The 12,061-nt window shown below is 46.2% G+C and overlaps 1 protein-coding gene across 2 annotated transcripts in view; it reads left to right on the top strand.

Moving 5' to 3' along the window:
* The window catches only part of FAM171A1 (family with sequence similarity 171 member A1), a 124,671-nt gene extending 114,411 nt beyond the window's left edge, over nucleotides 1-10,260 (top strand). For both annotated transcript variants that reach the window (XM_032426094.1, XM_032426095.1), the window contains exons 6-8: nucleotides 3,626-3,742; nucleotides 6,559-6,673; nucleotides 7,302-10,260. In XM_032426094.1, the coding sequence (XP_032281985.1) occupies nucleotides 3,626-3,742; nucleotides 6,559-6,673; nucleotides 7,302-9,003 (1,934 nt within the window). In that variant the 3' untranslated portion in view covers nucleotides 9,004-10,260. The remainder of the gene's footprint in view (nucleotides 1-3,625; nucleotides 3,743-6,558; nucleotides 6,674-7,301) is intronic.
* The last annotated feature ends 1,801 nt before the right edge of the window (nucleotides 10,261-12,061 follow it).

Below are 12,061 nucleotides of genomic sequence, written 5' to 3'. Positions count from 1 at the left end.
CCCCCCCCCCCCCCCCCCGTAACCAGCAGTGTGTTCTCTATAGTTAAGAGTCTCTTTCTTGGTTTGTGTCTCTTCTTTTTTTTTCCTTTGCTCATTTGTTTTGTTTCTTAAATTCCACGTAGGAGTGAAATCAAATGGAATGTGTCTTTCTCTGACTGACCTATTTCGCTCAGCATCATACTCTCTAGCTCCGTCCATGTTGTTGTAAATGGCAAGATTTCATTCTTTTTGTGGCTGAGTGATATTCAGTTGTATATATACCACATCTGCTTTATCCATTCATCTATCGATGGACATTTGGGCTGTTTCCATGATTTGGCTATTGTAAATAATGCTGCAATAAACAGGGGTGCATGTATCCCTTTGAATCAGTGTTTTCCTATTTGGGGGGTAAATACCCAGTAGTGCAATTACTGGATCATAGAGTAGTTCTATTTTTAGCTTTCTGAGGAACCTCCATACCATTTTTTAGTGGCGTTGGAAGCCCTTCCCAGCCTCTTCCCCACGCAGACAGTAAACTCCTTTCCAGCCTGTCCCTCCCACCCCACCCTGCCTCCATCCCATCCCCGGGCATCTTCCAAGCTACACTTTCCTTGCCTTCCGGCACACTGCTTCCTTCTCCTCTTCCTCTTGGTGTCCTCCCTACCCCCCACCCCACCCCCAGCTGACAGTGCTGCTGGTTCTTCAAAACTTACATCATCCAGAAGCCTCTGCCTTCCCTGCGCTCCCAGGGCAGGAGCATAAAGCAGTGGCATGTTCTCCAGTCACTGGCCTTTCTGGCTCCTGCCAGCACCACCGCCCAGCTGGGGCCCTCCAGACTGGACTGGGGAACTTGTTAGCTGGGGAGTGGCGGGGGGGGGCTCCATTCACCAGGCTTGCCCCCAGTTTAGCTGGGAGATATTTTAGAAGTGTTTTTCCAGTTGATGTGCTTGTGTTGTAGAAGGCAGAGACAACTTAGCAGTCTTGTTAGGTTTGAATGAGCAGCAGCTGGGACCCATGAGCTTCAGATCTTTCTGTCTGGGTGCCTTCAGCCTCATGTGATATCCACTCCATATGCAGAGCCTTGACTCAAGAATCCAGCCTGGGGAAAATTGCAAACCAAAGAGTGCACGCCACCTCCTGGCCAAGGTGGAGATCCTGTGTGTCAGAGAGCGCCAGGGGGAGAGGGGTGGGGTGTGGAAGTCGGGCACCGAACAGCATGGCATCCCCAAGTGGAAAACTGGAAACGGTCACCAACAGTCGGCTCCCTACCTTCGGGGAAGCTATCTTCCCAAACACGGAAAGCCTTAAGCTGCAGGTGTCAAAGGTCCCGCGTTTCCATTTCCTCAGGAGCACTTGTTAAAAAAACAAAATTCAGTGGAGTAAATTTGAAGATCTAATTGGCTTTATTAAATGATTCATGAATTGGGCAATATCCCATGTAGCAAGTAGAGGGGAGGAGCTCCGCTGAGCTCAACAAGAGAAAGGTTTTTAAAGGCAGAGAGAGGGCATAAATAAAAGAAGGAAGGACTTTATTAGCAAGGAATTCACTGCTGAGGCAAGGTTTCCGTCCTAAGGGGAGTGGAAGGGGTCTATCAGGAAACTCCCTAGTATTTACCAGGAAATTCTGTGTTGCCTGGTTAAAGGTTACATACCTGCGGCATTGAAACTGCAGTTAGGTTAGGTACTAAGTCTTGGTTTACGGACTTGGGGCCTTAACTTAAGTGACGCCATTGTGGGCTGTGGTTTTGTTTCTTAACACTCCGTAGAACTACATGATGCTCTGAGTAGCTAAATCATCTCTGGGTTGGTGTTCTTCAGCAAATGAATCTGAATTGGGCATCCTTGTTCTCCTAATTTGAGAAACTTTCCAGTTTGTATTCTTGTCTAACGTGAATAGAAATCCTCTCCTGCCGCGAAACCTGTTGCATGGGAAGGTCCGACGACGCACAGCGTTTGCTGACGCCTAGCCTCTCCCACCTTCCTCCTTTGTTTAACTGCTGTCTGAGCAGAAGAGTTGGTGAGCAAGATTGGGGGCTTTGCCACGGGCACCTTTCCACCCACTGCATTTGAATGTTGCTATGGCAACTGACAGGCCCTAGAAGCAGCACCAAGTATCGTTTCTTTCTTCCGGGGAGAACAATCCCTGTTGCCACCTCAGGGATGTGTGTGCATAGGAAAGGCAAGGACCGGAGGGGAGAATGGCTGGTGCACATTTGGTGCATTTAGGCCTCGAGGGGACACAGTTGCACACATGGCCATTTCAGGTAGTGGGACATTATTGGAGCAGGCTCAACGGAGGAGCACCCTGGGCATTGAGGCAGGGCAGGAGCCCGGCTAAGTGAGGCCTCCACGTCGGTAGGCTGGGGTGGGTGTGCGGGGACGGCTGGAGGGCCTGGCCAGCACTCTCCCTTGCCTTCTGCTGCCTGCCACCATCATGGGCCTCAAAGCAAGGTTCTCTACCAGTGAGTAACAGCCAACGTCCTTGGGCGTTGGGTCTGTGTCTCGAAAAATTAAAAAGTGCAAAAGTCACCAAATGTTGGGAAGGTTTATAGGAAATGCAGCAGGGTAGATCAGAAGAACTAGCCCTGGCCCTGAGGATGGACAGACAGACAGACGTGGGTCAGCTTCTGCTCTGCTCTGTACCCCTGAGGGGTCTTAGAAGAGGTCTATACGTCTCCAGTCTCCAGTGTCCTCATCCAAAAACAGAAAATAAGTCTTATTCTATAGAGTTGCTGTGAGATTATAGACAATGCATATAAAATACGTCTGCTGTGACCAGCCTGTACATAGTAGGTGCTCATTAATGTTAAATACTAATTAATAACTGAAAGCACAGACATGGACATACCCAGTGTTTCCCAGCACCAGAATCAACTGGAAGCTTTTTAAAATACTCACCTACGGGGTGCCTGGGTGGCTCAGTTGGTTGAGGGTCCGACCCTTGGTTTTGGCTCAGGTCATGATCTCAGGGTGGTGAGATCAAGTCCTGCATTGGGCTCCACACTCAGTGGGGAGTCTGCTTGGGATTCTCTCCCTCTTTCCCCCAACCCCCGCACATATACACTCTCTCTCTCTGTCTCTCAAAATAAATAAATAAATCTTTAAAAAATAAAAAATAAAATACGCACCTCTCAATCAGGTTTACTGGGTTAGAATTTGCAAAAATAAGACCAAGAATTCTCTCTCTATTTTTTTAAACTTCCATAAGTAATTCCGATGTAACCAGTGTATGATTTTGGATAGGAAATTTGCTTATTTTCTTGAGAATGAAGAGTATAAACAATACTGGATTCCCCCCCCCCTTTTTTTTCCACTCCCACCAACCCTTGTCTTGCAACCTTTATTCTACTAACTTCCAAAGCTTTCTGGTAGAATTATCTGTATTTGAAAGCAAAGATGTTTGGGAAAGTGGTTGAAAGTAATATTTAATCAGAAAGGCAAGGAAAAACTAAAGTATCCATCTTCCCTGAAAGAAGCTGAAAAGAATCCATGGAAAGCTTATGCCGTCCCTACATGACATTTGGACCACGTTGGCTACATGATGGGTCACAAACATGACATTTAAGGTGACTGGTGTGATATGTGTAAGCCTGAAATAGGAGTTCAGCGTGCGTATAGCTGAAGTTTTTTCTGCATCCCACAGGAACGTGGCTGAAGAGCGGTCTAGGCCTTGTGCACCAGGAAGGTAGCCAGCGGACGTGGACGTACATTGCCCCTCAGTTGGGGTACTGGGTGGCGGCCATGTCTCCTCCCAACCCAGGTAACACAAAGCCAACACCCGCGATGGTGGGCGGTGATTTCTTTGAGGGTTCAGGCTAAGTATGCTTTTGAAAATTACTTTAGCAGGGAGATCACATCTTACTCAGAAACGGTGGAGAAGGGCACCTGGTTGGCTCAGTCAGTGGAGCCTGTGACTCTTGATCTCAGGATCATGAGTTCGAGCCCCACATTGGGTGGAGAGATGACTTAAAAAACGGTTGAAAGTCTGAAAATCAAATGACGAAACGAAGGTATTTTGTGGGGGTTGAAGTTCTGGTTGTGACTCTCCCATCTAGGATAAGAAAAATGCACAGAACATACTCCTGTCTCTTGTCTCTGTTTTGCTCAGACAGCTGCCATAGGGAATTTCTAATCTAAAGCCCATGGAGGCAGTTCAGACCTCCTCCCTAATTCCAGAAACAGCTGTGGCCTGTAGTAAGAGAAATATGGGGGAAGGGCACTCCTCAGAGCCGCTAGCAGACAATCCCCATTGGAGCCTTCTTGGGGCAAAAAACTTGATTTGGCATTTCCTAAAGGCTTAAAAACAGACCAGTTGCTTTGTGTCTAGAACAATAGTCATCTCCATTTAGCATATGCGAATTAATTCATATTTTTTAAAGCATGACTAAAAAAAATGTTTTTGACCTATACGCCCTAAGTTATCCCAATGACTATTCCAGAATTGTTTCTTAAAATAATCATCTTTGGAGAATTCTTTCCAATGATGGCTTCTGTTCCTCAAAATGCCTTTAGAATCTGTATCACTTAGACTGCCTTCCTTAGTGAAACATTTCATTGGTGGCAGATCTTTATGCTCAGAGGGTCCCTTTGATTTTTCTTAGACATATCTAAGAGTCATGCACAGCCAAATCTGGTGAATAAAGTAGGTAATTGAGCTAGGTCAAAATGTGCTATGATTAAAACCTGTCTCTCGTCATGAAGGAGTCCAAAATATTTTAGCAGTGGAATTATCACTGGAATGAACACTCAGACTCCCAAAGTAACTAACTTGACGGAGGTGTTGAGACATTGGTCCCGTTCACTTTCTGTTCCCATACTGAGAAAATGTACATTTCACATCTGTGTCTTGAGAGTCTGTGTTTCCCTTTGTGATAGTGTTCTTGTAGCAGTAGAGGTGTGAGCCAGATACAGAAATGCCCCAGTCTCCAAATCTGAAATATCTAGAATATGACTAAGAGGAAGGAAGGAAAGAAAATAAATACCTTAAGTCCCCAAGCAGAGGCCACAAAGCCCATGCATTACAGTTAACTTTCATTTGAGATAGATTTCCGACCACCGTGGCTCTCAGTTTGCCCATCACGCCACAGAATAATAGATATTCTGTAAAAAGGGCAGAAAGAACTTCTTGCTGTAGGTCCACCAACCTTTCCTAGCAGCGAAGGAAGAGACAAAAATCTATAAAATTTAAGTACGGCTGTGAATTTTCTAGAGATTTCCATTGGCAGAAGTTAAGATAACATTTTAAGTACTTAAAGGATTGAGCTTGAGTTCCTTGGAAATGATTTTTATGTGTCCCCCGGCTTTCTTGGTGGCTCCCGCCAAAGGCATCGCCCATGTCTCTGGGGGTCGTGTCTGGGTAAAAAATTGTTTCTCTGAATGATTAAAGCAGCGTATAGTTGTCAATTATTTTTCTAACTTTTGTGCATATTAACTCCATTCACCCCATTGAAGTGAATTATGTTTGGGAGAGAATGGTGGTACCTTTTGAACTTAAGTAATGTCACTATTTTCAAAAACTAGTACACCTCCTTGGGTTTATCTAGCTCTTAAGGGGTCTCCTTGCAAAGATTTTTTGAAGAAATCTATCCCTTAAAATATCAAGAATCAATAAGTAAATGGGTGTTTCTGGTGCATAGTGATCATAACCATGCCAATCGGACATAATGAAAAACCACATTCCTTCCTTCCCATCTATTGGCTCACTACTGGGATGCCTGGACACCAATGTGTCCCCCAATATTATAATTTGGGAAGGTTTTCATTGTCGCTTTCAATCTGTCATCAGTGCCATTAAGGTGGATTCTTACTGCTATTGCACAATATCTTTATTGTTAAACTCCCTCTTGGGATTCTTTACAATGTAAATTAAGAAGAAAATATGTTTATCTCTGGGACCTTGTCTGTAAGTTCTGAAGAGTTCTGTGGCCAGCACCAGGTTAGCCATTTTGAAAAGGCACTGTAGAGGAAGATTTTATTTTTTAAAAAACGGAAGACATTTTAGAAACGCTTGACAACCCATAAGCAGCTGTGGATTTTTTTTTTTTTTCTAAGTCATAGCCGATTCATTTCCTATCTTGCAACTGATTCATTGAGGCAAAGGGCCCTCCGTGCAGTAATAATTGTCCAGGGAAAGTGAGAATAAAATCTTGCGATTTTTTTTTTTTTCCCTCCTGCAGTACGAGATCCCCAGATAGGCCATCTCTCTAAGAGTCCCACTCATTATGTCATCATGCATCCTTTTGCTTTCACTGAAAGATCACGTCTTTAGAATGCTGAGCCTGCTACCGAATGCGGCTGTCTTCCGGGCTAAGGAGGGACCCTTGACCCTGCATTTAGCACTTGACTACACAGACCACTGCCGGCCACAGCTGCTCCGGGGACGGTGGTGGTAATCCCTTTCCATTGAGTGAAATTCCGGTGATCTGTAAGTGCATCATCTAAAGGGTGTTTGCATCTGGCCCCTGCTACACGCCCCAGCCGGGAAGAGTAAGGAAAACATAGGCTCTCGGTTCCGTGTGTCCTTCTTCTCCTTTCAAGGTGTTCTCCAATCTAAAATGCCCTTTTCTGACCTTCTAGGTCCCGTTGTCACACAGGACATAACCACGTATCACACGGTGTTTCTTTTGGCCATTTTAGGAGGAATGGCTTTCATACTTTTGGTTCTGCTGTGTCTCCTTTTATATTATTGCAGGTAAAGTTTTTACCTTTTTGGCAATATCTTTTTTAATTTGGAATTTCTTGGGCAAGCATTGATTTTGAGGTCTTTTTTTTTTTTTCTTTTTCTGAATCAAGGTCCTTTTTTTTTTTTTTCCTCATGAAAAACTGCTGAAGAACTGAACATTTGTCCTTAAAGTTGTGAACAAATGAACATGATGTGGGGGGCATGCTGTTTATAAGTTTGCTCAGAAGGGAAGTTGTTTTATTTTATTTTATTTTTTTTAAGTTTGACAGTTGTCATGATTCGTTCAGAATATTCCTAACCCCTGATTAAGAGATGAGATTCTCAAGGACAAAGCAGAACTAAAATTCCTATTTTGATGCCTCGGCTCTTCCATTTTGTGAGAATGTTTGTTGTCGACTCTTGGGGGACTGCTCTTGAATGAATAACTTGGTTGAACGTATAAAAGCCTGCAGGTGAAATCTGCAGATTGTGCTGTTCTGAATCAAAATAAGGCTGAGGGTGTGGGGTGAGAAGGCTTCTGGCTGCTAGTTAGTTGTCTTGTTTCTTCCTGTGGAAATGGAGAATTGGGATTTCACGGGGAACTTTACTGCTACGAGAATCTTTAACCTCTGGGTTTGGATTTTATCTTTGATCGTAGGCGGAAATGCTTGAAACCTCGTCAGCACCATAGAAAACTGCAACTTCCGGCAGCCCTGGAGAGTTCCAAACGGGATCAGTCGACTTCCATGTCTCACATCAACTTGCTCTTTTCTCGTCGGGAGTCAGAATTCCCTGGCCCCCTCTCTGTCACCAGCCATGGCCGCCCAGACGCCCCAGGGCCCAAGGAACTGATGAGCGGGGTCCATTTAGAAATGATGTCTTCCAACGGAGAAGTGGACATGCACACCCCCATGCTAAAGCTCTCCTACAGTACCTCGCAGGAATTCAGCTCTCGGGAGGAACTTCTCTCTCACAAGGAAGAGGATAAAAGCCAAATCTCCTTTGATAACCTGACACCAAGTGGGACGTTGGGAAAAGAGTACCACAAGTCTGTTGAGATTTTCCCCTTAAAGTCCAGGAAACCTCTGGAAAGAGAAGGCTGTGAGTCCCCGGGCAACAGCGAGTATAGGAGGGGCTACAATGCCATGCTTTCCCAGCCTTTGTTTGAAAAGCAAGACAGAGACAGTCAGGCCTCTGTGAACCATATCCCCACAGGAAGCAAGCTCACCATTCAGGAACACATGTACCCCGCGCCCTCATCTTCCGAAAAGGACCAGCTGCTAGACCGCCGGCCTACGGAGTATATGATGTCACGGTCAGTAGACCACCTGGAGAGACCCACATCCTTTCCACGGCCGGGCCAGTTGATCTGCTGTAGTTCCGTGGACCAGGTCAATGACAGCGTTTACAGAAAGGTATTACCTGCCTTGGTCATCCCTGCTCATTATATGAAACTCCCGGGGGACCATTCCTACGTGGGCCAGCCCCTGGTCGTTCCAGCCGACCAGCAGCTGGAGATCGGAAGACTGCAGGCGGAGCTCTCCAGTCCCCATGCAGGCATCTTCCCGCACCCCTCCTCCCAGATCCAAGCGCAGCCCCTGTCATGCCAGGCAACCTCCCAGCAGCACTTGCAGGACGCGGGCGCCCGGGAGTGGACACCGCAAGGTGCGTCCATGTCAGAGTCTCTCTCCATCCCGGCATCCCTGAACGATGCGGCCTTGGCTCAGATGAACAGCGAGGTCCAGCTCCTGACCGAAAAGGCGCTGATGGAACTTGGGGGTGGGAAGCCGCTCCCACACCCCCGGGCGTGGTTCGTCTCCCTGGACGGCAGGTCCAACGCGCACGTTAGACATTCATACATTGATCTCCAAAGAGCCGGGAGGAACGGAAGTAACGACGCCAGCTTGGATTCTGGCGTGGATATGAATGAACCAAAATCTGCCCGGAAGGGAAGAGGAGACCCCTTGTCCCTTGCGCAGAGCCACCCGGCTGCCCAGGAGCATCCGCAGAAAGAGCCGAGGGCGGCGGACAGCACCTCCTACACGCAGCTCGTGTACCTGGACGACATGGACCAAAGCGGCAGCGAGGGCGGCACCACCGTGTGCACCCCCGAGGACAGCGCCCTGCGGTGCTTGCTGGATGGCTCCGGCCGGAGGAGCGGCGGCCAGCTGCCCAGCCTGCAGGAGGAGATGGCCAAACGAACTTCGGACGTGCCCCCGGAGCCGCTCGCCAGCCCCGAACAGAGAAGATCTGCTCAGGAGGACGACGAAGAGGAAGATGAGGAGGACCAAGGAGAAGACAAGAAGAGCCCCTGGCAGAAACGGGAGGAGAGACCCCTGATGGCGTTTAACATTAAATGAGCGATCACAGAGCCACCCGGCTGTGGAATATAATGCAGTTGCCAAAAATCCTTTCTTCCGGAAGCAGTTTACCTGTTCGGGGAAGACATTGAACAGCGGCGTCCGTGGGAGCAGACTCTCGCTGCGTCACGGTTCACTGTGTAAATGTCAGAAAAGAATCAAAGTTATGACAGAATAAAGGATGATGTTCCCGGATGCCTCGCCTCCAGGGAGATGGCTGAACGTGGTGTCCGGACGTCACTCCGCATCTTGGACACTGAGAAACCACAAGTGATGTTGCTAAGGTTCTGCTGATCACCTCAGTTGTCCCTCAGATTCCGGGAACAGATGAAACTCTTGTCACATTGCTTGAATCCATTTTATCACGATAATGCACCTGTGAAGTTATTATTGAGAAATTAGCTTAGCACTTAGTGTCTCGAGGTATGCATTATCTCAAAGGAAAGCTATGCATCGCTGCTTCGTGCTCTTATTTTGCTTAGGTTTTTTGCGTTGGTTAGGTTTCGTTTCAGGTTTGCTTTAAAAAACACACACACACACACACACACACACACAATTTGGTTGTAAAGATTTCCTTCTTTCTTTTTCATCTGTTCTGCTTCTCGGTGGTTTATTTCGGTGTCTCCTTCCGGGAACTCCCGAGTGTGTCACCTCTTAACATCCAAGCCTTTTAAATGAAATCATACTGAAGTTTTTGTCAGCTGAGAGCCCTTCAATTCTGGTCCCATTAACTCCAAGTGCCTTTTTTACAGTGACAACAACAGTCCCTCACCTTTCTTCTTCTTCTTCTTTTTTTTTCTTTCTTAACTCCTTTAATTGAACTGCCTGGATTTTATAAAGTTATTAAGTGATACCCCTTTTCTTTAAACTGCATGCTGCCAAGTGCCCGTTTGTGCTCCCAGTTCTCATTTCAACGCAGTGTTCTCTCTAGTTCCCATGTGTGACGTGGATTCTGTTGAGCTAAGGTAGACTAGAGGACACTTTAGAGATCGCCTTCCCTCCTCTATCCCTTTGGCCACCAGCCACCATTATGGTTTCATTGGCTGTCTGTATATACGGTTATGTATTAACTCGGGAATCCTATGGGCTGATCTTGCTCACCCAGACATGGAGTATGGACTGAGCAAGTGAATGTGACTATTACAGAAATCGTATGTACTACCCAAAAGTGCCAGAATGACTCTTCTGTGCATTCTCCTTACAGAGCTGCTTGGTTATCCAAAAATGAAAATTCAAAATAAATGCTGAAAAAAAAAACCAACTATCCTGTCGTCCTTTTCATTCATTCTGAGCCATTATTTGTTGTTTCGGAGTTGCTATTAAGAATTTGCTCTTGGGGCGCCTGGGTGGCTCAGTTGTTAAGGATCTGCCTTCGGCTCAGGTCATGATCCCAGGGTCCTGGGATTGAGCCCCGCATCGGGCTCCCTGCTCCGCGGGAAGCCTGCTTATCCCTCTCCCACTCCCCCTGCTTGTGTTCCCTCTCTCACTGTGTCTCTCTCTGTCAAATAAATAAAATCTTAAAAAAAAAAAAAAGAATTTGCTCTTGGGGCGCCTGGGTTAAGCATCTACCTTTGGCTCAGGTCATGATCCCAGTGTTCTGGGATTGAGCCCCACAACGGGCTCCCTGCTCAGCAGGAAGCCTGCTTCTCCCTCTGCCCCTGCTCGTGTTTTCTCTCTCTCTCTCAAATAAATAAATAAAATATTTTTTTAAAAAAAGAATTTGCTCTTCATTCCCCAGCAGTCTGAAATGCTGGTTGTTGAACTTCTATTCAGAGACTCCAGAATAGACAATTAGGAATTTACATTGCCGTTAAAATCCACCTTGTGTTTATTTAGTTTTATTCAAGAACATAAGGTAACTTTTTGTTGTGTTTCAGGTAGGGAGAAATGTCTACACTTTACAAAAAACTGATATTTTCTATCGTGATCAATATTGATCCACTTGGAATAACTTCAACAGTTTTCATTAAAATGACCAGAACCATCCCAGATGGGTGAAACTATTAGTCAAAATCATTAATGGAGACATCAGAGCATAGAACACAGTAAGCTAACTATGTGTACAGGAACAACTTCATTACAAAATCTTTACTCACGAATTCCATGTGGACAGAAAACCAATTAAGTTGATTTTTATTACTTTAATTCTCAAAGGTTGATGTATTTTGCTTTTCAGGGGGAAAGCATTTGAGATTCCCCGACAGTGCTGGGGCATCTAAATGGATGGGAGTCTTTGGTTTAACAAGTAAGGGACTTTTGGGGGGTGAACATTCTCACCAATAGGTGGCAGGTGAGCCCATGTAGACTTCACTCACAAAGACTACTTGTCACTTCCCAAGAAAAAGTGGCCTCTCCCAAGAATACCCAGGGCCAGACATAGATGACTGGGAAAATGCTGGGAGACTCTGAGCCCTTTCTAGCCCTGCCGAAGTTTGCTGCCAATGCAATCATCTCCTTATTAAAGCATCGGTTTCCAGAAAAGCCTCATTTACAATGCATGTTACCTGTGAAAAGTAGGTACCACGTTGCCTGTCGAAACTGATTATGGGAGATTTGGTGGGAAGTTTGGAATAACAGGGGCTTTCCTGACCCCTCCTCATTAGACAGGACATACCTGGTTTGGGTACAGTTATGCCAAGTATGGAGCAGCTAGCAGTGGCCATGAGACATTGTGTGCCTAGGAAGACGAGGCAGTGGGTTTGCCGAAAGAAAACCGTTCTGCCAAAGGTGAAGCTTAACTCGTTTTACATTTGTCCAAAAAGAGGCTCAGGATTACATGTTTGCTCAGGGTGCCAACACCAATCACCAGACTAGAGCTGTCTAGACAGAGCACTGTGACTGTGGACTGTGACTGTGGACTTGACACATTTCATTTATTTTCTTTCTAGCCTGGTAAGGGTAAAATACCTCTCATTATTACGAATCAATTATATTGTCGGAAGAACGACAGCCATCAAAGGCGTGTTGCCCTGCCACCTAGTGGTGAGTTTTCACCAGCCTGCTACGGAGACAGATGGCTGGCTGGCCAGGGCCAGCTCCAGGAACACTGCGCAGGTGT

The sequence above is a fragment of the Phoca vitulina genome, unplaced genomic scaffold, assembly GCF_004348235.1.
Source record: "Phoca vitulina isolate PV1807 unplaced genomic scaffold, GSC_HSeal_1.0 scaffold33, whole genome shotgun sequence".
Taxonomy (NCBI): Eukaryota; Metazoa; Chordata; class Mammalia; order Carnivora; family Phocidae; genus Phoca; species Phoca vitulina.
This window is presented reverse-complemented; position numbering and strand designations above follow the sequence as displayed.